Source organism: Triticum dicoccoides, chromosome 3B (assembly GCF_002162155.2).
Source record: "Triticum dicoccoides isolate Atlit2015 ecotype Zavitan chromosome 3B, WEW_v2.0, whole genome shotgun sequence".
Taxonomy (NCBI): domain Eukaryota; kingdom Viridiplantae; phylum Streptophyta; class Magnoliopsida; order Poales; family Poaceae; genus Triticum; species Triticum dicoccoides.
Genome location: NC_041385.1, coordinates 711,866,947 through 711,894,396, shown reverse-complemented (window position 1 = coordinate 711,894,396; position 27,450 = coordinate 711,866,947). Strand labels below are relative to the sequence as shown.

At 44.4% G+C, this 27,450-nt stretch overlaps 1 protein-coding gene across 1 annotated transcript; it reads right to left on the bottom strand.

The window, feature by feature from the left end:
• Nucleotides 1–6,409: 6,409 nt before the first annotated feature.
• Nucleotides 6,410–7,082, bottom strand: LOC119281938 (auxin-responsive protein SAUR71-like). Its single transcript, XM_037562332.1, has one exon. The coding sequence runs from the start codon at nt 7,001–7,003 to the stop codon at nt 6,662–6,664; it is 342 nt and encodes a 113-aa protein (XP_037418229.1). The 5' UTR covers nt 7,004–7,082; the 3' UTR covers nt 6,410–6,661.
• Between the last annotated feature and the right edge of the window lie 20,368 nt (nt 7,083–27,450).

Genomic DNA, 27,450 nt, shown 5'->3' with positions numbered 1-27,450 from the left:
GTGGGGTTCGTCGACGTTGAGACTGGACCGAAAGTCGAGGAAGACGCCCGTTGGTAGCCGGCCCCTTGGTGAAGATGTCAGCGAACTGCGAGCTCGTCGGTACGTGGAGAACACGGATCTCACCCAGTGCCACACGCTCGCGCACGAAGTGAAGGTCGATCTCGATGTGCTTCGTGCGTTGGTGTTGCACCGGGTTGCTCGACATGTACACAGCACTGATGTTGTCACAGTAGACGACCGTGGCACGGGATGGCGGTTGGTGAAGCTCGCCAAGGAGCTGGCGGAGCCACACCGACTCGGCGACGGCGTTGGCGACTGCCCTGTACTCGGCCTCGGCGCTCAAACGAGAAACGGTGCTCTGTCGTTTAGATGACCACGTGAGGAGGTTGGAGCCGAGGAAGACACAATAGCCTGCGGTGGACTTGCGCGTGTCGGGGCAGCCGGCCCAGTCGGCGTCGGAGTAAGCCACGAGCTCGGTGCCGGCGTCGCGATGGATCCGGAGGCCGAGGTGAGTCGTGCCACGCAGATACCGAAGGATGCGCTTCACGAGCTGGAAGTGGCAGTCGCGGGGGGTATGCATGAACATGCAACACTGTCGAACGGCATAAGAGAGATCGGGCCGCGTCAACGTGATGTACTGCAGCGCCCCAGCCAGGCTGCGGTAGAGCGACGGGTCGTGGAAGAGCGGGCCAGTGTCGGTGGAGAGCTTGGCCTGTGTGTCGACCGGAGTGGAGATGGGCTTGCAGTTGAGCATGCCGGCACGGTCGAGGATCTCCAGGGCGTACTGTTCTTGGGAAAGGAACAAGCCACGCGCAGTGGTGGTGACATTGATGCCGAGGAAGTGGTGGAGCGCGCCGAGGTCGGTCATAGAGAACTCGCGGTGAAGAGCCTGGACGACGGAGTCGAGCACCGCGCCCGAGCTTGGAAACGTGATCAGGGAAGGTGCAGAGGAGCGTGGGTGATCGGCAGAGAAGTAAGGAAAAACACTCTCGTCGAACATGACGTGCCGAGAAATAATCACCTTGCGAGTGGATAAATCTAGGCATCTATAGCCCTTGTGCTCTAAGGGGTACCCGAGGAAAACACAACGAGATGAGCGGGGAGCGAGTTTATGCGAACTAGTAGCGATCGTGTTGGGAAAACACAAACACCCAAAGGCACGCATGTGGTCGTATGTGGGATGCTGGCCAAGAAGAGCGAAGTGAGGCGTCACGAAGTTGATGGTTGAGGAGGGACGGCGGTTGAGAATATAGGTGGCGGTATTGAGTGCTTCGACCCAAAAAGGGGGTGGGAGGTGTGCCTGGATTAGGAGCACACGGAGTACGTCGTTGGTGGTGCGTATGAGGCGCTCAGCTTTTCCGTTTTGTGGTGAGGTGTGCAGACAAGATAAACGAAAGGAGACACCGTGTTTGGAGAAGAGCTCGCGTAAGGAAGTAGTGAGGAACTCGCCACCGTTGTCGCATTGCATACATTGAATCGTGATGTGAAATTGTGTACGAACATATGCAAAGAAGCGAGTGATGATGTCGGCGGTGTCGGATTTGTTACGCAATGGAAACGTCCAGGAGTAGTGGGAGTAGTCATCAAGAAGCACGAGGTAAAACTGAAATCCAGAGAAACTATGCACCGGCGAGGTCCACAAGTCACTATGTATTAACTGGAAGGGTGCACTTGTTTTAGTAATGGAATGGGAAAAAGGCAATCGAGGCTGCTTGTCAAGTTTACATGATGAGCAAACGGAAGTGCTAGGCATCTTTTTATTACAAGTTGGAAGAAAATCACGTGCGAGAATGGAAACTGATTTATTGCTAGCATGCCCTAAACGAAGATGCCATATGTCATCGGTGGCGACGGAGAGCACTGCTTGGACGCCAGAGTTGTTGAAGAAAGGATATAGGTCCCATGGCTATTGGACCTCATGATTAGCTTCCCCGTGGCTAGGTCCTTCACGGAAAAACCGAACGGGTCAAACGTGATGGAGCAAAAATTATCTTGAATGAAACGACATACAGAAATCAAGTTCTTGATGATAGCAGGAGATATAACTACGTCATTCAGTGCAAAATTTGAAAGAGAGGTAGAACCTACGGTTGTAATGGAGAGACGAGAACCGTTGCCTACTAGGATGCCAGAGGAATGACGCAATGAGGGAGAACCATACGAGGTGAGGAGGTCCGTCTTACCAGCGACGTGCGACGTAGCGCCCGTGTCGAGGAACCAGTCCGGCGTGCCGCCGGTGTGCTGCTGCTGCATGCCCTTGGCGATGGAGTCGCTGCCTGGTCCGTGATCAGAGGAGGGAGAGGAGCCACCACTCGGCCCATGCCCGATGGTGAGTGCAGCAGCGGGGAGTTCCGGCCGGCCGTCCAGATGAGCCCGCTCGTCGACAGAGATCTCCTCCATGAGGAGGCGAGAGCGGGCCTGCACAAAGGTGGGGAACGGCGACTGCATCGGGAGGAGCATCGCCATGATCTGGAACTTGCGGTTGAGGCCGCGGATGAGATGGAGCGTGAGGGCCTGATCGGAGATGTGCTCGTCGACGTCCTCGAGAGCGTCGGCCAGGGACTTGAGCCTCCGGCTATACTCGGCGACGGAGAGGTCACCCTGGACGAGGTTCCGGAACTCGGCGCCGAGGATGACGGCACGGCGCGGCTGATTGTCCATTAAGAGGACGTGGAGCTGGGTCCAGATGTTGTAGGCGGTGCTGTCCGGAGATGCCACGACGTCCATAAGCTCCTTGGCGACGATGTCGTGCATCCACAACACCATGGACAAGTCATCTTTGCGCCACACGTCGCTCTGGCCGAGCGGCTCAGTGGCGGCGTCGAGATGATGTTGAACCTCATGTTTGCAAGCGATGATGTAAAAGAGTTGACACCAGCGCGAGTAGTTACCGGACTCGAGATGAAGTTTGCTGGTGAAGTAGTGTGCGATGGAGGGCGGGAGGTCGGCAGTGGAGGAAGGGCCAGCGTCGGAGCGCCCCGGGCCGAGGTGGTTGGCGATGGTGCTGCCGTGGCCGCCCAGCGTGAGGCGTGGGACGGGGGTGCTGCCGGCGGTGCGCAGGATGCCCGCGGCCGGCTGGACAGAGGGCGCTGCACGGGGCGCCGAGGTGGACGAGGAAGGAGCCGCGACGCCGTAAGGGACAGGCGTCTTGCGCAGATCGCCGAGGTGCGCACGGCGGGGCGCGGGTGCAGCCGGGGCGGTGGTGACCGCGGCAGCGGGAGCAGCCTGAGAAGGGGCAGCCGCAGCAGGAACGGCCGCGGGGATGGGAACGGCGGCGAACGGAGCGGACGCCGGCGCGTCGAAGTCCGCCGAGCAGGTGCGGCGGAGAAGACGATGCATGGCGGAAGTGTTGAGAGAAAGAAGGATCGGGGTGCTGGTAGCTGATACCAAGTTGAGATATGTCACACTCACACACTTGCTTCTATTCATCCATGAGAGTACATTTATACAGATTACAGGAGAGAGAAGCAGAGAACGTGGGAGAGTACAACGGCATGATCCGGCTATCGCTAGCATGCAGGAGAAGATAAGGCCATGTACAATGGTTGATAAGATAGTCTTATCTTAAGTCTTGCATGTGATTTAAAGATGACAAAAAAATTTGTCTACAATGAGTCATATCTTAGCCTTATTTTCAATAACTAGTAATTCCTAAAAATGTGATGAGACATATTGTGCTAAGAGATCACCTCTTGTCTTCTCTTAAATAAGAGAAGACAAGTCTTTTCTTATGAGTTCTCTCTCCTCCACCTCATCATCTATCCTACGTGGCATTGCTAAGATAGAACCATTGTACATGCCCTAAGCACGATGTACGTGGGCTGTTGGAGACGCGCATGACGCGGGCTGCATGGCTAGCCACCTGACGAGCGGGACGTGGGCACGTTCCAACAGTGGAGAGGGGGAGCAGGATCGAAAGGGCGCGTGGGAGGAGGTGGCATCTCGGGTCAACTCGTCGGCGGCGGTCAACGCAGCGGGATGCCGGTGGCGCCGTTGCCGTTCCAGGGCATTTTCGCCATTTCAAGAGGTCTTCCAGGCTGTAATTAATCGCTCGTTCTTTCGTCTTCCTATAATAATTCCTTTTTTTCTTGACACTATTTTTTTTCAAAAAGATTTTTTTCACATTATTGAATACAACTTTTCTTACCTAACCCTAGGCGGCTAGGGCAAACTCTCCCTCTCGGCTTCACCGGCGAGGCTGGGGATTCGTCTCCCCTCTTCTTGCCGCTCCAACGGCCGGTGGTGGGGAAGGTAATCCTGGTGCCTCTATTCCGGCTAGTAGTTTAGATTGGGGTTTTTTAGTCCTCGCAGGTGCGGCATTGGGCGGATGGTGGGGCTTCTTCGAGTTTGTCTTCCAAGCTTCGATCCTTCTCGAGTTCGTTTGTCTAGACGTAGTCGACAGAGCTCCGACGTAGATTTTTGTCGTCTCCTTGGGGAGGTGAGGTTAGACTTTCTCGTCATGTGGCAAGATCTGATGTCAAGTGATTTAAACCTATACAAGGATTCAACGGCGATGACTGTGGCTCTAGAATGCTTGTCCTTTGAGGCACGTGCACAAAGACTTCCTGGCTGTCACGACAAGGTCGATGTGTCAGCAGCTCGTTCTTGGGGCAATAGTGATTGTCCGGTGGTTTCGGAATATCGGTATAATTTATTATGTTTGAGATAATTTATATTTTCCGTGAACTTTTATAATAGATCTGATTTTTTAAAAAACATATATTTTAAGGGGTATAGGTTTACGAATAGATCTTGATACTAAAAGAGCTAGTTTTAAACGTACTGCGTGCACCCTGCGAAAATGTACTCATCATTTTACATGAGTATTAGGAGAAAACCACCTATAAAATGGCCTATGCTAATTTTGCACACTATCGAACAACTAGTTTTGTCTATTAAGTTGAGTTATTGATCACCAAGAAAAAACATTGAGTTATTGATAGAATAAAGAAAGAAAGTTAAATCTAGGAGGAATAGTCTAATTATTAAGTTAAGAGTTTTCAAATGAAAAACTTTTGATATATTCATCATCTGTCATGACAGTACAAAGATCATCAGAAGTAACAAAATTGCTTCTAGGTTTATCGACCACCTAGCGATGACTGCAATCCCTGGAGCGAGTAAGTGGCACATTGCCATCATCGCCCCTCCTTCATCGGAGCCAGAGAGAACTTGTTGTAGTAAACAGTCTGGAAGCCGTCGTGTTAAGGCCCCATAGAAACAACACCAGAACATCAATTGTTGCGATGAAGAGAATCGTAAATTGGAAGGATCCAACATGTGGACAAACGAACGAAGACTAGATCCAAGAAGATCCACCAAAGATCAGCACCGACCGATCAAATCCCCCAAGATCTACTGGAGACACACCCTACGATAACACTAGAGTATTAAGGTAGAGCTGAGGATCAAACCTTGCCAAACTCATTTTTTTAATGTCAACTCATAATGCCCTGACAATTTTCTAAATAAGTCCATCTCCAATGCCTGCAATGGATAACAAGTCTGGGTTGCCTTGGGTGATGTCCTAACAGATGTTTCTTCAATGTTATTAGATCTCGTTTGTAGTGGTAAGTGACTATTGAGACCTCAAAAGCTTAAGTATGATGAGGGCGTTTCAAGGTGTCTGTTTCCATTATTGCTGGTTCGGTGTAACTTTCAACCTCCAACAGTTGGCGTACACTCGAATGAAGAAGACGATCAATCTGGTTTACGATATAGATTTTTGGTAGCTTTCTGTCTTATTGTCCTATTATTATATTGATTACTACTTTATTTGATAATTATCAGATATAGGATACCCTTTAGATGTCTCTCGGTGATGCCTTCTGTGGAGTTCACCGACATGGCATGGTTGCGCTCGGTCGCTCTTCCGCTCGCCTCACAACATGCACAATCTGGAGGATTACTGCAACGTCATATTGGAGTCCTATAAAACCTATTGAAAATTAAGGCATATATAAATATCGCTTCAGAGCGTAAGGCGAGTTAAATATCATAGTGGGAATAGATGCTTATGCTCACCATGGTCATAGCTAGGAGGTGCAATGAGAGTGGATACAAATTGATGTCAATCGTTACACATCGTAAACCATTTTTTCTCTTGGAGTCGGAGTCATACAGTGAAAAAGACGATAACCACACTTAGGTATTTTGAAGAAACCTCGTTCACCATTATCACTTTGATCATCTCGATCTAGTGGAATGGTTGAATGTATTACTAGGTATTACATTTATAGTTGTGTACTTCCTCGGTTTCATGGTTATTGTCGTGGTTTTAGTTCAATTTTATTTGAATTTTGGATGGAGACTTTTGCACGATAATGACATTACGATGGTTTTGGCAATTGTTAAAGAAAGCCTCATATTCATATATATACACAATTGAAATGTGTAGTAATACCCCCGCAAAAAAGAAAAGAAATGTGTGGTAATAGGATCGACCGTGTCAACGAGTAACTTTATGTCAATGTTTAGCTACAAAACACTAAACGAAACATAATACTTTAGTGATCTATAAACAATCTTATAAAAGTTTAAGAAAGAAAGAAATATATATTGATACCACAAAGGCAATTCAACGACTGTACAGCAAAAAAACTGTGGCCATTCCCCACGGAAAAAATTAAAAATTAAAAAAATTGTGGCGGTCGGCTCTCTCCTAGTGTGCTGCTGCGCACGCAGAATCCTGCATCTCCCGCCGGTGGCCACGGACCGTCTGCTCGAACCGCTCCACGCCGCATGGGATCCTCAGGACGCCCGGCTGGCCGTACCCGAACCGCTGCGCGGACATCTCCAGCAGAGCCAGGACGCGCGGCTCCGTGAGCATCCCGACGTGAACCAGCACCCTTTCCTCCCTTTCTCCCGCGTCGCCGACGAGCACCATCGGGACGTAGCCCTTCGGGATCTTCCCGCCGCCCTCGCCGGCGGAGCGAACAACGCATGCCGGGGCGTTGCCGCTGGCTCCGGCCGTCTCCTTCTTTCTCCACATAGCCATGGCCATATCGATCGTTGACTGTGTATGTAAGCGCAAGAAAGGGCTGATGGGTGTATGATTTCGATGGAGATTGCACTAAGCTGGTTAGGAATGAGTATGAAGATCGCAGTGCAATGGTAGATTATATAGGAGGGGATATACACGGGGAGAAGAAGCTTCATGTGGCCTGCGGCCTGCATGTGGGGGTACGACATCAAGGATTAGTGTTTGAGAAGGAATAGTGATGTTGACGACCGAGGAAGGGGTCTAATTTGGCCGAGTCGGGATATATAGTTAGTCAGAGCTCTTTAAATGATTATAGTAACGGGAGGTTCCTATCAGGAGGAAGGGATCAACACAGTGGAACACACTCTCTGCCGTGCCAGTCGGCCGCTTCTCCGACTTGTAGCTTCTGCAGATTGGAGGACGCGTCGCCGTGGTCACTCCAGGGGTCCGGCTTACCGGGCAAGTCAGTGGACCTACTTGATGCATACGTAAACCGTTAAAAAGGCTACTCCATCCGCAAACAAAAAATATAGGACACGTCTAGTGGGTGACCGGCTGCCAACTAGTGCAACCGAGTGGCCGGCTGAAAAAGAAAATCCCCTTTTCCCCGCGAAACAGAAAAGGAAGGACCACCAACCCGACCGATCGACTGGCCACCAAAACAGACCGATCGAGCGGCCACCAACAGAATGCAAACCGCCCCACGTGGCCAGCTGTCCCCGGCTCGCACCCACGCCCGCTCGCCCCCCACGCCTCAGCCCCTCCCACGCTGCCTTCTTCTTCTTCTGCACGCCAGAAGGAGATCCAATAGAATCGCCCCCCAGCCCTTCTTCCTCCTCCTACACAGCCGCCATGGGGCCCCAAAGTAAAAGAAGGAGCTGCTTCAAAAAAGAAGATCTAAGGACAGGGTGGTCAGAGCCATACCAGGCAGTAACATCAAGTAGGTAAGCCCCCTCTGCCCCTCTTCACTTCCCCCTTTCTTGTACTACATATATGTAGGCATATGTAAACCCCCTTCTCCATGGATCTAGGACAAATCCATGGAGAAGCTGCTTCAAAAAAAAGGTGAATCTGGCACATCACACCAGCCTACTTGATGTTACTGTTGGATGTGCTAAACAAGCTAAAAACTACTTGATGCATGCCAAACAAGTTTCTCCCACCTGGATGTGTTAAACAAGCCAACTAAAAACCAGTTCTCTGACCAATTAAAACATGATTAAAGCCAACTCAACAAGCATTGTAGCCAAAAACTAAACATGCATTCTACCAACTTGTAGTTATTGTTTGCAAATGAACAAACTGACTGTCCAATAGATATGTGCAACGAAAAATTCATAAATGTGCAACTGAACATGCATCCCAGCCAACTGAACCTATATTTTGGCAACTCGGCATGCATGCTAGCCAAACCTAAAATATGCATTGTACCACACGTGTACTCGGCATGCATGCTAGCCAAAACTGTAGTATGTGTGCAAATAAAAACATGTTTTCTGGCCAACTAAACATGCATGTTGGCCAAAAGTGAGAAAATGTATCCTGGCCAACTGAGACATCTATTCTAGCCAACTGAATACACTAACTGTCCAACTGAACATGCATGTTGGCCAAAAACTGAAATAAATGCAACCTGTCCAACTGAGACATCTATTCTAGCCAACTAAAAACATTGAATGTCCAACTGAATATGTATGCTGGCCAAGTGGAAAAATGCATCCTGACAATTGAGACATCTATTCTAGCGAAACCAGAAATCTGTAGTGCGATAGCAAAAACACAAGAACCTTTGTCCATGGCTAATGAAGCCACAAACCATATTAACATATTCACACATATAATCTTGTCCCACACATATATTCTGGTCCCACACCTATTGCAAAGCTACGGTGTAAAAATATGTTCAATATAGCGGAACTAAAAACATAACGGCGATGAAAATATATAACTATAATATGTCCTACAATTCTTCTTTCTTGTTTCACTTGGATTTTCCGTCTCAAATGTAACATCAAATTATGTGCAGAAAAATCTGAAACAGCTCCTTGCCAACACAGAAAACCTACAGATCATTGCAACAAAACAAAGGGAAAAAGTCAGAAAACTCTGTAGTAAAAAGAAGTCATGCTCTTGCCAGCTATTTACTACAAACTGTGCAACTAACATAACAACTCTGTGCAAACAAAAAAAATTCATAACTGTTATAATAAAGATTATGCTACAGTCATGTTGCTTTTAGAACTAATATTGTCACAAAATGGTGTGCAACTGCCTATTTACTAAGTTTTTAGGTTGTTTGAAACACTCTTTTCTGTGGTTACCAATAGATGACATCAATTTCTACTTTTTTATATATGCAGGGAGTGTGTGGCAGCATCCAAAAAAAGGAAAAAAAATGCTTAATCTCAATGAGTTGCCTCCTGATCTCAATGAGCTTCCTCATGATACGGATCAGCAGCAACCCAGCATACAACAAGGAAAATGGACAGAAAATGGTCGATCTGTTTACTACACGCAGGCAAGTCATGATGGTAACCCTATGGGCCATGACAATGTGGCAGGCCAGTCATCAGACCGTGGTGCCCCTATAGTAGTGTCTTTGCAGTCAGAGAGCCATACTCTAGATGACACGGGAACCGAGGCAAATGTTCCTGGTCCAACCAGGACTGAGCTAGGAGCCGGGGTTGTTGACGGAGCTGTGCAAGGAGAAGAAGGAGAGGATGATGCTGGTTCTCAACCTATGGAACCCTATGTTGGCATGAGGTTTGACAGCCTTCAAATTGCTAAGGATCACTACAATAGCTACGCACTACGAATGGGTTTCTCTATCAAGATGAACACATCTAGACGGACACCCCGCACCAATGAATTGATAAAACAACAGTTTTGCTGCAACAAGTTCAAGAAGCCCAAAGCTGATGATGGAGGAGCTGAGGCTCCTCCTGTCCTAGACCCTATTCCAGATCCAAAATCTGTTGACAGTGATGAGGAGATGGAAGAAGGACCTCCAATATTTGCCGAAGAGGAGGCTGGTACTAGTAAGAAGAAGAAGAAGCGCAAACGCGAGACAATAAAGCAGACTCAGTGCAAAGCGAAAATGTTGGTGAAGCTGATAGATGGGCGATGGGATGTGACGCACTTTGTTCGTGACCACAATCATCCGCTCGTGAACAAACCTTCATTATCCAAATACTTGAGATCCCACCAAGGCATCTCACCTGATGAAAAGGAGTTTCTGCGCATCTTGTATAACTGCAACTTGACTACAGGTGTGGTGTTTTTCTATATCCCTTAAAGAATTAAGTTTTCCTCTAGGCAGTCCAGTGTGCAACTGTTATGGTACTACTGTGCAACTGAAATGACTTAACTGTGCAACTGGTGTCCAACTTCCCATGATGTTTTGTGTATCACTTTTGGTGCTTGTTGTGCAACTAGATTGTCTTTACTGTGCAACTACACAATGTCCTGTATGCAAAAAGTGCAAAAGTGTTTTTAAAAAGGTGCAGCTACGTGTCCATTTCCTGTGATTATATTCTGTGCCAACACATGTCCTATTACTGTGCAGCTGGGTGTGCGCATTCGTGCAACTAAAAAAGGATATACTATTTGTTTTTGTATTATGCAGGACATATGATGCATGTAATGGTAGAGTTCTATGGATCTGAGATGATGGTTGATAACCCACAAGTATAGGGGATTGCAACAGTTTTCGAGGGTAGAGTATTCAACCCAAATTTATTGATACGACACAAGGGGAGCCAAAGAATATTCTCAAGTATTAACAGCTGAGTTGTCAATTCAACCACACCTGGAAACTTAGTATCTGCAGCAAAGTGTTTAGTAGCAAAGTAATATGATAGTGGTGGTAATGGTAACAAAAGTAAAGACAGCAAAAGTAATGTTTTTGGTATTTTGTAGTGATTGTAACAGTAACAACAGAAAAGTAAATAAGCGAAAACCAGTATATGAAAAACTCGTAGGCACCGGATCAGTGATGGATAATTATGCCGGATGTGGTTCATCATGTAACAGTCATAACATAGGGTGACACAGAACTAGCTCCAGTTCATCAATGTAATGTAGGCATGTATTCCAAATAGTCTCATACGTGCTTATGGAAAAGAACTTGCATGACATATTTTGTCCTACCCTCCCGTGGCAGCGGGGTCCTATTGGAAACTAAGGGATATTAAGGCCTCCTTTTAATAGAGAACCGGAACAAAGCATTAGCACATAGTGAATACATGAACTCCTCAAACTATGGTCATCACCGGGAGTGATTCCGATTATTGTCACTTCGGGGTTGCCGGATCATAACACATAATAGGTGACTATAGACTTGCAAGATAGGATCAAGAACTCACATATATTCATGAAAACATAATAGGTTCAGATCTGAAATCATGGCACTCGGGCCCTAGTGACAAGCATTAAGCATAGCAAAGTCATAGCAACATCAATCTCAAAACATAGTGGATACTAGGGATCAAACCCTAACAAAACTAACTCGATTACATGATAAATCTCATCCAACCCATCACCGTCTAGCAAGCCTACGATGGAATTACTCACGCACGGCGGTGAGCATCATGAAATTAGTGTTGGAGGATGGTTGATGATGACGACAGCGACGAATACCCCTCTCCGGAGCCTCGAACGGACTCCAGATCAGCCCTCCCGAGAGAGATTAGGGCTTGGCGGCGGCTCCGTATCGTAAAACGCGATGATTTCTTCTCTCTTATTTTTTCCTCCCCGAAAGCCAATATATGGAGTTGGAGTTGGCGTCGGAGGGCCACCAGGGGGCCCATGAGGTAGGGGGCGCACCCGGGGGGGGCGCCCCCCACCCTCGTGGACAGGGTGTGGCCCCCCTGGTCTTCATCTTTGGCGAGGATTTTTTATTATTTATTCTAAGAAATTCCGTGGAGTTTAAGGTCATTCCGAGAACTTCTATTTTCTGCACATAAAACAACACCATGGCAATTCTCTTGAAAACAGCGTCAGTCCGGGTTAGTTCCATTCAAATCATACAAGTTAGAGTCCAAAACAAGGGCAAAAGTGTTTGGAAAAGTAGATACGACGGAGACGTATCAACTCCCCCAAGCTTAAACCTTGCTTGTCCTCAAGCAATTCAGTTGACAGACTGAAAGAGAAAAAGAAAAACTTTTACAAACTCTGTTTGCTCTTGTTGTTGTAACATGAAAAGCCAGCATTCAAGTTTCAGCAAATATTATGAATTAACCATACTAACAATAACACAAAGGTCTCACAATTACTCATATCAATAACATAATCAGCTAGCGGGCCATAATAATAAAACTCGGATGACAACACTTTCTCAAAATAATCATAACATGCTATAACGAAATGGCATCTCGCTAGCCCTTTCTGAGACTGCAAAACATAAATGCAGATCACCTTCAAAGATCAAGGACTGACTAAACATTGTAATTCATGGTAAAAGAGATCCAGTCAAGTCATACCCAATATAAACCAATTATAATGAATGCAAACAACAGTGTGCTCTCCAGCGGGTGCTTTTTAATAAGAAGGATGATGACTCAACATAAAAGTAAATAGATAGGCTCTTCGCAGAGGGAAGCAGGGATTTGTAGAGGTGCCATAGCTCGATTTTTAAAATAGAGATTGAATAACATTTTGAGCGGCATACTTTTGCTGTCAACGCAACAACTATGAGATGACGATATCCTCCATGCTAAACAAATTATAGGCGGTTCCCAAACAGAATGGTAAAGCTTATACTCCCCCTCCTCCACAGGCATCTATCCATGGCTTGCTCATAACAACGAGTGCCTCCAACATTCAACGGGTCCCAAGGGGAGTTTTGTTTGCAATTATTTTGATTTAGTTTGCATAAAGCATGGGATTGGGCATCCCGGTGACCAGCCATTTTCTCGTGAATGAGGAGTGGAGTCCACTCCTCTTGAGAATAACCGCCTAACATGGAAGATAAGGGCAGCCCTAGTTGAGACATGAGCTGCTCGAGCATACAAAACAGAATTTCGTTTGAAGGTTTGGAGTTTGGCACATACAAATTTACTTGGAACGGCAGGTAAATACCGCATATAGGAAGGTATGGACTCATATGGAACAACTTTGGGGTTTAAGAAGTTTGGATGCACAAGCAGTATTCCCGCTTAGTACAGGTGAAGGCTAGCAAAAGACTGGGAAGCGACCAACTGGGAGAGCGACAACAGTCGTAAACATGCATTAAAATTAATTTACACCGAATACAAGCATGAGTAGGATATAATCTACCATGAACATAAATATCATGAAGGCTATGTTGATTTGATTCAACTACATGCGTGAACATGTGCCAAGTCTAGTCACTCAATTCATTGAAAGGAGGATACCATCCCATCATACCACATCATAATCATTCTAATAGCATGTTGGCACGCAAGGTAAACCATTATAACTCATAGCTAATCAAGCATGGCACAAGCAACTATAATCTCTAAATGTCATTGCAAATATGCTTACTTCATAATAGCTAACTCAGGAACGTTGAATCATCATATTTACAAAAACAAGAGAGGTCGAATTCATACTAGCTTTTCTCATCCCAATAAGTCCATCATATATCATCATTATTGCCTTTCACTTGCACGACGAACGATGTGAATAATAATAGGAGTTCACGTGCATTGGACTAAGCTGGAATCTGCAAGCATTCAATAAACAGAAGAAGACAAGTAATATGGGCTCTAAATTAAATAAACAATCATGCATATAAGAGCTACTAAGCATTTTCAATATGGTCTTCTCGACCCTCAAAGAAAGGAAAAGAAATAAAAACTATTTACACGGGAAAGCTCCCAACAAGCAAAAGAAGAACCGGAAATATTTTTGAGTTTTCCTTTTTAATCCTACAGCAAAGAAATAAACTACTACTTTTTTTTTCTTAAGGTTTATTAAACACACAAGAAGAAAACAGGAAAAAGAAAATAATCTAGCATGGATATTACAGTGAAAAAGTATGAACACGGACATCTTGCAATGAGTGTGTGTGAACGTAAATGTAATGTCGGTGGGAAATACGTACTCCCCCAAGCTTAGGCTTTTGGCCTAAGTTGGACTATTGCCAGGGATGGCCTGGCGGATACCCGTAGGTGAAGCTGGGGTCATACTGTGATGCAGCGACTATCGCCTCCTGAGCTACAGCCACTCTTCCCTCGTACTCATCTGCCTCCTCTCTGGTAATAATATATCTTCCTTTTGTCTGAGAATCAAAGAAGGCAGGAGCAGGAAGAGTAATATGGACTACATGTCGTTTGTTAAAGATTAGTCGATACTGGAGAGGTGGTTCAGTCCTCTCAACAAACTGGTGGGAAACCATAGACTCAAAATCCAAATAAGTAGAGGGTAACTCCATGTCACCCTCTCAAATGTCTATCTCAAGAAAATTAGCTAAGCGGGTTGCATAAATTCCTCCAAAGAAATCTCCGGTATATCTGTTATGATGCAACCTACGAGCTACGATGGCTCCCATATGATAAGATTGGTCTCCAAACACAGCACTTATGAGAATGCTGAGATCAGGGGCACACAAGTGACATGCTTCATCCTTAGCATTAATGCATCTACCTACAAAGAGAGCAAAATAGTGTATTGCAGGAAAATGAATACTCCCTAAAGTGGCGTGTGTTATATCTCTAGATTCCCCCACAGTTATTCTAGCAAGAAAGTCTCTGTATTCAGATTTAGGGGGATCCCTGACACTACCCCATGATGGAAGTTTGCAAGCAGAAGTGAAATCCTCTAAGTCCATGGTATAAGATTTGTCATAAAGGTCAAACATGACTGAAGGAGAATTACGCGAAGATGAAAACTCAAACCTCCTCACAAATGAACTTGTGAGATCATGATATTGGGGGCATTTGTCAGCTTCAAAGTCCTCAAGACCGGCGTTGCGCAAATATGCGCTAAATTCTTCTTTGATTCCCACTTGATTCATAAAATTTTCCGAAGGCCATTCACAAGGCCTCACAGGAGCATCTCTTGGTGGTTCCTCGTCAGCATCACGTATTGCAAGCCTGGGACCTTGCTTCCTTGAGGGGCCACCTTGGAACATCCTCCTAAACATATTGCTTCCCCTGAGAAATTTCTGAAATTTTTAGTAACTTCAAATAAAAGTGAACTAACTTCAATAAAATTGATAGCAACAACTCCTACAAGTGCCTAGAGCCTATATAAAGCATTGGAACTACTTGGAAACATATAAATTTGACATGCAAGCTCAAGAACATGGTCACCTATGCAGCACAAATTTGCAATGAATAAATCACTAGAACAAAAACTAATTGGACCAATGGAGGAGTCACATACCAAGGAACAATCTCCCCAAGCAGTTTTGCGAGAGGTGCTTTGAGCAAGGAGATCGAAAATCACAGCAACGGGGGCTGGAACTCGTGCTTGAGTTGGTTTTTTGTGTTTGTGTGAGACAGAGGAAGAAGATGGGTGCAGGAATAAGTGGAGGAGGGCCACCGTGGGCCCACGAGGCAGGGGGGCGCGCCCAGGGGGGTAGGGCGCGCCCTCCACCCTCGTGACCAGGTGGCAGCTCCCCCCGCGGTGATTTTTGCATAGTAAATTCTTAAATATTCCCAAAAAAATCATATTAAATTGGCATGGCATTCTGAGGACTTTTATTTTCGGGATACTTTTATATTGCACGGATAAGTCGAGAAATAGACAGAATTTTTTTTATTTTACTTTATTTCTACTAGATAACAGAAAATATAAAGAGGGTATAGAAGATTGTGTTTCTAGTTTCATCCATCTCATGCTCATCAAAAAGAATCCACTAACAAGGTTGATCAAGTCTTGTTAACAAACTCATTCCGATTAACATGGAACCGGAGAAATTTCGAATATCACTATGTTACCTCAACGGGGATATGGACATCCCCAATAATAAGTATTTCATACTTTTTCTTGACAGTAGGGAGAGGAAATTCAAAACCTCCAAATATAATCGATGGAATTTTTCCAATAGAATTGATACTATAAACCTAAGGTTGTTTCCTCGGAAAGTGTACCGTGTGCTCATTGCCATTAACATGAAAAGTGACATTGCCTTTGTTGCAATCAATAACAGCCCCTGCAGTATTAAGAAAAGGTCTTCCAAGAATAATAGACATACTATCATCCTCGGGAATATCAAGAATACCAAAGTCTGTTAGAATAGTAACGTTTGCAACCACAACAGGCACATCTTGACAATTACCGACAGGTATAGCAGTTGATTTATCAGCCATTTGCAAAGATATTTCAGTAGGTGTCAACTTATTCAAGTCAAGTGTACGATATAAAGAGAGAGGCATAACACTAACACCGGCTCCAAGATCACATAAAGCAGTTTTAACATAATTTCTCTTAATGGAGCATGGTATAGTTGGTACTCCGGGGTCTCCAAGTTTCTTTGGTATTCCACCCTTAAAAGTATAATTAGCAAGCATGGTGGAAATTTCAGCTTCAGGTATCTTTCTTTTATTAGTAATAATATCCTTCATATATTTAGCATAAGGATTTGTTTTGAGCACATCAGTTAAACGCATACGCAAAAAGATAGGTCTAATCATTTCAGCAAAGCGCTCAAAATCCTCATCATCCTTTTTCTTGGATGGTTTCGGAGGAAAAGACATGGGTTTCTGAACCCATGGTTCCCTTTCTTTACCATGTTTCCTAGCAACGAAGTCTATTTTATCATAACGTTGATTCTTTGATTGTGGGTTATCAAGATCAACAGCAGCTTCAACTTCTACATCATTATCATTACTAGGTTGAGCATCAACATGAACATCATCATTACGGCATGTACAATGGTGGCATATGGATACATATGCCTCATGACAAAAAGTAATTTGAGGCACCTACATTTATTTTTTCTCCCCAATGCAAGTTACCACTAGTGGGCCTTATTAAGAAATAGAAAATAAAGACGTTAGTATACATGCATCTCTACTTTTCACTCCAACGTTTTCAGCTTTTATCACCGGACCACACTTTTTCTCCTCAAGCACCCGCCTCCTGGAGAGGATCCCACTTCCCTATCCGAACCTACTTTACATTATATCCGATCCTACATGGCATGCGAGGCATCACCTTGAGGCTATGCATTGTACATGCCCTTAACATTATCACTAGGTTCATGTTCATCACCTGATTGAGTTTCAGCATCAGAAATAGAGATATCATTTAGATTCTCAGGCGACTCAGCAATAGGTTCACTAGAAGTTTGCAAAGTCCTATCATTCTTCTTTTTCTTCTTTCTTGAAGAACTAGGTACATCAATATCATTTCTCCGAGAATCTTGCTCGATTCTCTTAGGGTGGCCTTCAGGATACAAAGGTTCCTGAGTCATTCTACCAGTTCTAGTAGCCACTCTAACAGCATAATCATGTTTCTTACTATTCATTTCATCAAGCACTTCTTTCTGAGCTTTAAGTACTTGTTCTACTTGAGTGGTAACCATAGAAGCATGTTTGCTAACAAGTTTAAGTTCACCTCTAATATCAGCCATATAATCACCCAAGCGTTTAATCATATAAGAATCTTGTTTTAATTGTCTACCAAAATAAGCATTAAAGTCATCTTGCTTAAACATAAAGTTATCAAACTCATCCAAGCACTGACTAGCAATTTTAGTAGGAGGGACTTCAGCTTTATCATATCTATAGACATAATTTACCTTTACTACCTTTGTCGGAATATCGGGGGTTCTTCAGTAAATAAGTAGTTGAGATCATATACGTCTTCAACAGGCGGTAAATTAAGGCCATGTATTTCTTCAATAGGAGGTAAATTCTTAACATCTTCAGCTTTAATACCTTTTTATTTCATATATTTCTTTGCCTCTTGCATATCTTCGGGACTGAGAAATAGAACACCTCTCTTGTTCGGAGTTGGTTTAGGAATAGGCTCAGTAATTGGCTCAGGAGCTGGCTCAGGAGGTGCCCAATTATTTTCATTTGTCAACATATTATTCAATAGAATTTCAGCTTCGTCCTATGTTCTTTCCCTGAAAAGAGAACCAGTACAACTATCCAGGTAATCTCTGGAAGCATCGGTTAGTCCATTATAAAAGATATCAAGTATTTCAGGTTTCTTAAGAGGATGATCAGGCAAAGCCTTAAGTAACTTGAGAAGCCTCCCCCAAGCTTGTGGGAGACTCTCTTCTGCAATTAGCACGAAGTTGTATATTTCCCTCAAGGCAGCTTGTTTCTTATGAGCAGGGAAATATTTAGCAGAAAAGTAATAGACCATATCCTGGGGACTTTGCACACAACCAGGATCAAGAGAATTAAACCATATCTTAGCATCACCCTTTAATGAGAACAGAAATATTTTGAGCAAATAAAGGTAGCGCGATATCTCATTATTAGTAAACAGGGTAGCTATATCATTTAACTTAGTAAGATGTGCCACAACAGTTTCAGATTCATAGCCATAGAAAGGATCAGATTCAACCAAAATAATTATATCTGGATCAACAGAAAAATCATAATAATTATTATCGGGAACACAAATAGGTGAAGTAGCAAAAGCAGGGTCGGGTCTCATTCTGTCTCTAAAAGATTCTTTACTCCATTTAACTAGCAACCTCTTAAGTTCATATCTATCCTGGCAAGCAAAAATAGCTGCAGAAGATTCCGCATCAAAAAGATAACCTTCAGGAATAGCAGACATATTTTCATCATCACTCTCATCATTGTATTCAGGTGCAATAATTTCTCTTTCTCTAGACCTAGCAATTTTCTCATCAAGAAATTCACCAAGGGGCACAGTAGTATCAAGCATAGAAGTGGTTTCATCATAAGTATCATGCATAGCAGAAGTGGCATCATCAATAACATGTGACATATCAGAATTCATAGCAGTAGCAGGTTTAGGTGTCGCAAGCTTACTTATAACAGAAGGAGAATCTAGTGCAAGGCAAGATGGCAGTTCCTTACCTCCCCTCGTAGTTGAGGGCAAAATAGTAGTTCGATCGTCTTTCAAGTTCTTCATAGTGTCCAGCAGATATAAATCCCAAGTGACTCAAAGAATAGAGCTATGGTCCCCGGCAATAGCGCCAGAAAAAGGTCTTGATAACCCACAAGTATAGGGGATTGCAACAGTTTTAGAGGGTAGAGTATTCAACCCAAATTTATTGATTCGACACAAGGGGAGCCAAAGAATATTCTCAAGTATTAGCAGCTGAGTTGTCAATTCAACCACACCTGGAAACTTAGTATCTGCAGCAAAGTGTTTAGTAGCAAAATAATATGATAGTGGTGGTAACGGTAACAAAAGTAAAGATAGCAAAAGTAATGTTTTCGGTATTTTGTAGTGATTGTAACAGTAACAATAGAAAAGTAAATAAGCGAAAACCAGTATATGGAAAACTCGTAGGCACCGGATCAGTGATGGATAATTATGTTGGATGTGGTTCATCATGTAACAGTCATAACATAGGGTGACACAGAACTAGCTCCAGTTCATCAATGTAATGTAGGCATGTATTCCGAATATAGTCATACGTGCTTATGGAAAAGAACTTGCATGACATCTTTTGTCCTACCCTCCCGTGGCAGCGGGGTCCTATTGGAAACTAAGGGATATTAAGGCCTCCTTTTAATAGAGAACCGGAACAAAGCATTAGCACATCGTGAATACATGAACTCCTCAAACTATGGTCATCACCGGGAGTGATTCCGATTATTGTCACTTCGGGGTTGCCGGATCATAACACATTGTAGGTGACTATAGACTTGCAAGATAGGATCAAGAACTCACATATATTCATGAAAACATAATAGGTTCAGATCTGAAATCATGGCACTCGGGCCCTAGTGACAAGCATTAAGCATAGCAAAGTCATAGCAACATCAATCTCAAAACATAGTGGATACTAGGGATCAAACCCTAACAAAACTAACTCGATTACATGATAAATCTCATCCAACCCATCACCGTCCAGCAAGCCTACGATGGAATTACTCACGCACAGCGGTGAGCATCATGAAATTAGTGATGGAGGATGGTTGATGATGATGACGGCGACGAATCCCCCTCTCCGGAGCCCCGAACGGACTCGAGATCAGCCCTCCCGAGAGAGATTAGGGCTTGGCAGCGGCTTCGTATCGTAAAACGCGATGATTTCTTCTCTCTGATTTTTTTTCTCCCCGAAAGCCAATATATGGAGTTGGAGTTGGCGTCGGAGGGCCACCAGGGGGCCCATGAGGTAGGGGGCGCGCCCCCACCCTCGTGAACAGGGTGTGGGCCCCCTGGTCTTCATCTTTGGCGAGGATTTTTTATTATTTATTCTAAGATATTTCGTGGAGTTTCAGGTCATTCCGAGAAATTTTATTTTCTGCACATAAAACAACACCATGGCAATTCTGCTGAAAACAGCGTCAGTCCGGGTTAGTTCCATTCAAATCATACAAGTTAGAGTCCAAAACAAGGGCAAAAGTGTTTGGAAAAGTAGATACGACGGAGACGTATCAATGGTGCCATTCGGACCAAAGGCAATAACAAATCTTTGTACAAGTTTCCGTAGAGATGACACAAAGGAGGGTGATCTGATTGAGACAATTGCGCACTTCAAGGATATGCAAAAAACCGATCCAGACTTCTTCTATAAGGTGAAATATGATGAAGAGGATGGAGTTGTCAATATATTTTGGGTGGATGGCTTAGCTCTAAAAGCTTATGCGGAGGCGTACCACGATTGCATATCGTTTGACACCACCTACATGACCAACATGTACAATATGTCATTCGCGCCCTTCATAGGAATAAACCGACATGGCCAATCTTTCATGCTGGGTTGCGCGTTTGTGAGGCAGGAGTTGGCATCGAGCTTTGATTGGGTCTTTGGAGCATTCCTAGAGGTTATGGATGGCAAACCTCCTGACAACTTCATCACCGATCAGGATGGTGCAATGAGGCAGTCAATACAAAGCATCTTTCCAACCACCGTGCACCGCTATTGTCGATGGCACATCATGAAAAGGCTTGGGAAAAAGTTGGTTGGTTGTTGTGCCGGAATCCAGGATTCTTTGATGATTTCAACAAGTGTGTTGACTTCAGCTTCACTATAGACGAGTTTGAGCAGAATTGGGTTGGGTTAATGTTGAAGTACGAGGCTATGACACACACGTACTTTGAGAAGTTGTACGAATACAGGTCAACTTGGGTGCCGTGCTACTTCAAACACAGGTTCTTCCCATTCCTACATTCTACACAGCGTAGTGAGGGGTTCAACGCCGTCCTGAAAAGATATGTGAACCCACACAACTCAATGCTGAACTTCTTCAAGCAATATGAAAAAATCCAGAACCACATCCTTGCCAAGGAAGGCTGCAATGATTAGAGGATAGAACACCTTGAGATTGAGCTGTGGTCCAACTTCCCAATAGAGAAGCAAGCTTACAAAACCTATACTAGGGACCTTTACCGCAAGTTCAGAGAAGAGTTTGAGCTGATTGGACGTTATAATGCATTCCAAGTTGGTGCTGATATATTTGAGCTCAGACCGAACCAGGAATTTGTTGCCAAATATGGTTCTCGAAACTACTTGGTGCAGGCAAGCGTGGAGGGGGGTTCCTATTTGTGTGAGTGCTGTAAAATGGACAAGGACGGCATTCTCTGTTGCCACATCCTCAAGGTGTTCACCCATATTGGAGTTGATGTCATACCGGAAAGGTGCCTGCTAAGACGGTGGACACCTACTGCTGTACCTAGTGCGCCAGGGACTGGTTATGAGCAACCGGATGAAATGCCTCCTCAATCAAAGAAGCAGATAAGGGAGAGGAACATGATATATGATTTTCAGAAACTAGCAAAGTTTGCGAGTGGTTCTGATCTAGCACAAGCTATTGTATACAAGCATATGCGCGCAGCACGTACCAAGATCGGCCACCTGAACAAGTCCAAGAAAAAGAAAAAACCGACTGCTGCCACGGGGCCATCAGATGATGGCAACCCTCGAGGACCTCCTCCACCTCCAGGCAGTAATCAGGGGGCTCATGATCCAGGTAATTACCTGCCCCAACTCCTGATCTAACTAGGTGTGTAACTTCAGTTGCACACATCATTGTGCCCAGTTGCACACATCATGGTGGCCAGTTGCACAGAACAGGCTACCTAGTTGCGCATGTTGTGTTAGTTCAAGCATCAAGATAACACAACTAACTTGTTTTTCCTGTTCTGGATATAGGTGATGTCAACCCTCAAGGACCTCCTCATCCTACTGGTTGTACACGGCATCCTCTGCCACCTCCTCCCCCGCGTGCTCCTCCCAATGGCCCTACAAGCAGCACTCAGGGGGCTCATCGTCTAGGTAATTACCTGCCCCAACTCCCCATCAAACTAGGTCTGTAAATCAAGTTGCACACATCATGGTGCTCAGTTGCACAGAAAACAGGCTACCTATTTGCGCACGCTGTGTTAGTTCGAGCATCAAAGGTAACACAACTAACTTGTTTGTCCTGTTCTGGCTATAGGTGATGCCAACCCTCAAAGACCTCCTCCCCTGCCTGGCCCAACTAGCAGTGCCCTGCGTGCTACTCCCAATGGACCTACAGGCAGGACTCAGGGGGCTCATCACCTAGGTAAAATGCCTTCCCCAACTCCCAACAAAACTAGGGTGTGTGACTTCAGTTGCACATATCATAGTGCCCAGTTGGACAGAACATGCTGCCTAGTTGCGTGCGTTGTGTTAGTTTGAGGATCAAGCTAAAAATCTAACTTGTTTTTTCCTGTTCTGCCCATAGGCGATTACAATCCAAGTACCATGACGGGCCGTGCTACTACAGGTGTTTTTTCAACCTAACTTGCACACAGCAACCAGTTAGTTGCACAATATGGGTTGTGTGGTTGCAGAGAACATTAGTGCTGGTTGCACAACAAAAAAATACTAATTTTTTTATATGATTATTACACAGGTGATCGTGATGGTCCTACTGCCCCGTTGGAGGCTGCATCCCCTGCACAAGCTTCTGATGATTTTGTGCCCAGGGATCCTCCAAGATCTACTACAAAGGGTAGGGCAAAGAGTTGACGGTACAAATCGGCACTGGAGCTACACCCAAAGAAGAAAAACAAATGCAGCCAGTGCCAATCTACAGATCACACTACTGGTGTGTGTCCACTCAAGCTATTGTGATTATGTTTCATCGTTTGTAACTTTGAGACAAAAAAGGAAAAGAATGATTTTTTAGCAATGTTGGGACCAAGTGGACACATTCAGCATCTATGATTTCTCTTTATCTAATTTATGCTCCTTGAATTAGTTCATGCACTGTGTAAAAAAGGTTGCTATTTGTGCCTTTGTTGGCAACTGGTTAAATATTTAGTTGTTGAACAATTGTATGTCCAGTGCTCCTAATGTATCAACAAAAGTGATGATATTGACTTGCAAACTACAAAATCTGCTTAAAAATTGTGCAAACCAGCAACTTCCTCCATGGAGCAGAGAAAGAAAAAGAGTACTAACCTAGTCCTTGTCGTATCTCAGCAACTTCCTCCATGGGGCGGTATTGTGCACGCTGGTGACCCAATCATATGCCAGCTTCTTCCTGATGTTGAGTACTTCCTTGGGTTCGTAGTTGGGCAATTGGCTACCGTTCCACTCGCTGGCGTTAAGCAGTGCGAACAACCCACACTCATTACTGCGATGGGCAAGAAAGAAAATTTGTCACATAAAATTAAAAATAATAAAGATAATGCACTCTGTGCAACTGCTTATGTTCTACTGTGCAACTGTTTATGTTCTACTGTGCAACTGCTTATGTGCCACTGTGCAACTGCTTATGTGCCAGTGTACAACTACTTATGTGCCACTCTGCAACTGGCTAGATAATCCATTAGAAACTCATAAAAATGATAAACAGATTGCAGACTAGTATTGTGTCTTAAAAAACTAAAGATTGCACATGTAGAAAAATTTAAAAACTACAAAATGATGGTAAGAAATTGAGAAGAGAGCCATGCTTATTGTCTTACTTGCCGAGCTGCTTCGGTACGTCAATGTCAATAATCTGGAAGTGCTCGATGCTGAACTTTGGGTAATTCTTCCTCCATAGCTGGCGTACTGCCCCCACGATGGTAGAGGCGGTGGTCATCAGCTCAAGAACAGATGGAAGTGGTTGTTTTCACTAACCATCAAGTGATACAAACAGCAGCAGACAGTTTGCTTCTCCTGGTCCACGTTCCGGAAAGCTTCATTAATGTGTTCTGCTACAAAGAGGCAGATGTTTGTGTTCTTGAGCATTTGATGATCTAGCACAAGTCCGTAGCACTTTGGGCTGAGCTTCAAGGCCGTGGTTGGTGCTAGAAAAGTACTAAAGGCAACCGCAAGCCAGGCCATAAAGAATGTGTCATCCGTTCTTCCAGCCATATCCTAAATCATCTTGAGCCATGTAGTGATCTGGGGATGAGAATCTCCAGGTATGTTGAAAGCCTGTCTGAATCTCCTAGTGCCATCCTTATCAACTAAATATCTGACTTTTTGACCCTTGTTTGGGAGATCAAATACCATGTGAACACTGTCAGCATCGACACGGATCCTTCCCCTTCCTGGGAAAACCATTTCAGAGGTCTGTGGCTGGTAGGACTGCACCAGGAACTTAGTGAGGTCCGCTGGAAGTGTGTTTGATAAGTTTAATAGCCCCCCGAACAACCTCAGAACTAGCTTTGATTTCTGTGGTGGGGTTAGAGAGGCGTTGAAATTTGCAAACCACGCTGGTGATGCCCTTATCCTGCCCGCTTGTGATGGTCGCTCCACATCTTCCCCTGCAGCCACCTCAACTCCTTCACCGCTGGCCTGTTGATGAGATATAAAAACATTAAGGAAACATTAAAAACAAGAGAAAAAACAAGAATGAAAAAAATCTAGCAATCATCATTTGGATAAGTATTGGAAAAAGCTATATATTCATAAAATGGATCATGCCAACTAATATGATGTATTTGTGCAACTAATAAAGATCATGAGGACAACTGAAAGACTGCCAGTGTGCAACCTTCAAAAAAAACTAAGAAAATATATGATACCTAGCAACTACAAAAAGTTCTAGCGGATGTGCAACAATAAGAAATGATATTGCAACAAGATAATAGCAACTAAAAAAAGGTTTGCAAGGAACTGTTCAATAGCTCATAAACACACAGAAAAAAACCACATACCTCAGCGTCTGTTGCGGAAGATGCGACAACTCCTCTAGCAACTGCTGCCTGCATAAAAAAATGACCAGCGATGTCAACTATAAAGAAGCCAACTTGTCAACTACAAGATGCCAACTAATGCCAACCAATGTCAACTGTATTTAGATCAAGATGACTAGAGATGTCAACTACAAGGTTGTTATTCACAAACTAAAAACAAAAATAGTGGTGAGAACTGCTGCATAATTTCATCAGCGTCTAAAAAGCGAGAAACACTTATATTCGAGAATTTACTTACCCTAGAAGATGACTCAACTCCCTTTCCAAGTGCTGCACATCTAGTCCGCTTTACAACACGGAACTGATCAGCATCCTAAGAAAAAAATAAAAAAGATGAGCATGGGAAAAAATAAAAAAATGTTATATGACCCAAACAAAACCGAAAAATGGGCTTGTGTCATCAGCATGCCACATACCTCAACATCCTCTCCCTGCTCAACACTCCGTGCAGGTCGTGGCTGGCGATTAGCAAGATGCTTCGAGTTTCGGCGAAGCGACTAACTTCCAGAATGCTTATTAAGCAACCCAAAAAGAAAACATGAAAAAAAGGACATTAGCATACGTGCATAAGTTGAAAACAACTCAAAAACACAAAAAAAAAAGTGAAAAAAATACATCTTCTTCATTGCCATCCGCATCTCCTCCTATTATAATCATTTTTGCCCTGCGGGAGGAAATACAACAAAAGAAACATAGTTAGAAGGTGCGGAAACAAACTAGAGAAATCATAGATGGTTGCTTTGATCTGCAGACATCTACACATAAGCAGGACACAAAATGCAAAAAAACAAAAAACATGTGGACAACCAACTACTACTGATGCAGCCAACTGGGCAGTAAACCTTGTGCAAACTGGACAACATATAAGCCAACTAACTATTTTCTGCCTAGGTATTACTTGCCAACTGTGACAAGTAATAACTAGGCAGAAAATAGTTAACTAAAGGCAACAAGCTCAGTAAGATAACTTGTGCAAACTAGAACAAGCAAAAAATGCAAAGCAAAAAATCCAGCAAAACAATTAGGTATACTATATTGAAAAATTAGCAACCATCAGTGCTAATTTGCAAAAATAAGCGTCCCTAGTTTCACATGAGGGGAAACACATGAAAACAACCACATCCACAACAAAGACTTGCACATTGAGAAAAATTAAATTGGAAAATTGGCAAGCATTGGTACTAATTTGCACAATCAAGGGGCCCTAGTTGCACAAAGCAGGAGAAAACACATGAACCACCACAACCACCACAAGGCTGGTGGATTGGATAGACTATATTGGAAAACTGGCAAGCATTGGTGCTAAATTGCACAAACAAGAGTCCCTAGTTGCACACAGCAGAGGGGGAAACAGCAAAGCCAACTAAGTAGAGCAACTAGCACAAAGTGTATAACATATGAACCGCCAACTAGTAAAAGTGATGCAGCCAACTGAGCAGGCAACTTGTGCAACTGACACTGTATAGACAACCAACTAGTACAAACAGTGAGCCAACTGACCAAAACAACTGCTGCAACTGCAGAGCATATGGACAACCAAGTACTATATGGACACAACCAACTGAGCAGAATTTTGTGCAACTAACCACTTAAATTACTGAACACCAACTACAAAATCAGCCAATGCATTGCACACAACATTGCGCACATCTAATGCAACTTGCAGAATGACTAAGAATCATGAACAGATCTCAAACCTCTGCAAAATTGAACAGAACATGAACTAAACAGCCAAATCGCCCTAAAATCGCAATGGGCATCGTGGACATGCATCCCTTCTACCTAACGACTACCCCGTACCCTGGCCAACTACACGTTGACCCTGGCCAGCCACCCCCGAAGGGGAACTGCGCCTCCTTGTAGATCCCGACCACTGTTGGGCGCGTGCTACAAGATAGGATAAGGGACTCAACGTGACCAAAATCGAGGATAAGCGGGGGTAGTTCGCGCCATTCCCGAACCCTAGAGAGCATTCCCCTCACATTTCGGCACCATCCGCGCTCCGCGAGATAGAGAGAGGAAGGGGAAGCATGTAGAAGTGGAGAGCGAGCATACCTCCGACGGCGAGGAGCACCAGCGATTCCCCCGCGAGGAGAACCACCCGCAAGCCGCCGCCAATCTGAGCACTCAGCCGCGATGCCCCGTTTGGTGGAGAGGATGGCGAGGTGGAAGACAAAGACGGAATGGGGAGAGAGCACGCTGTGGCGAGGGATTTCAGGCATGCATTTCGAAAA

Coding starts and splice junctions, on each gene's coding strand:
- LOC119281938 (XM_037562332.1), bottom strand. CDS start 7,003: ATGGCCATGGCTATGTGGAGAAAGAAGGAGACGGCCGGAGCCAGCGGC.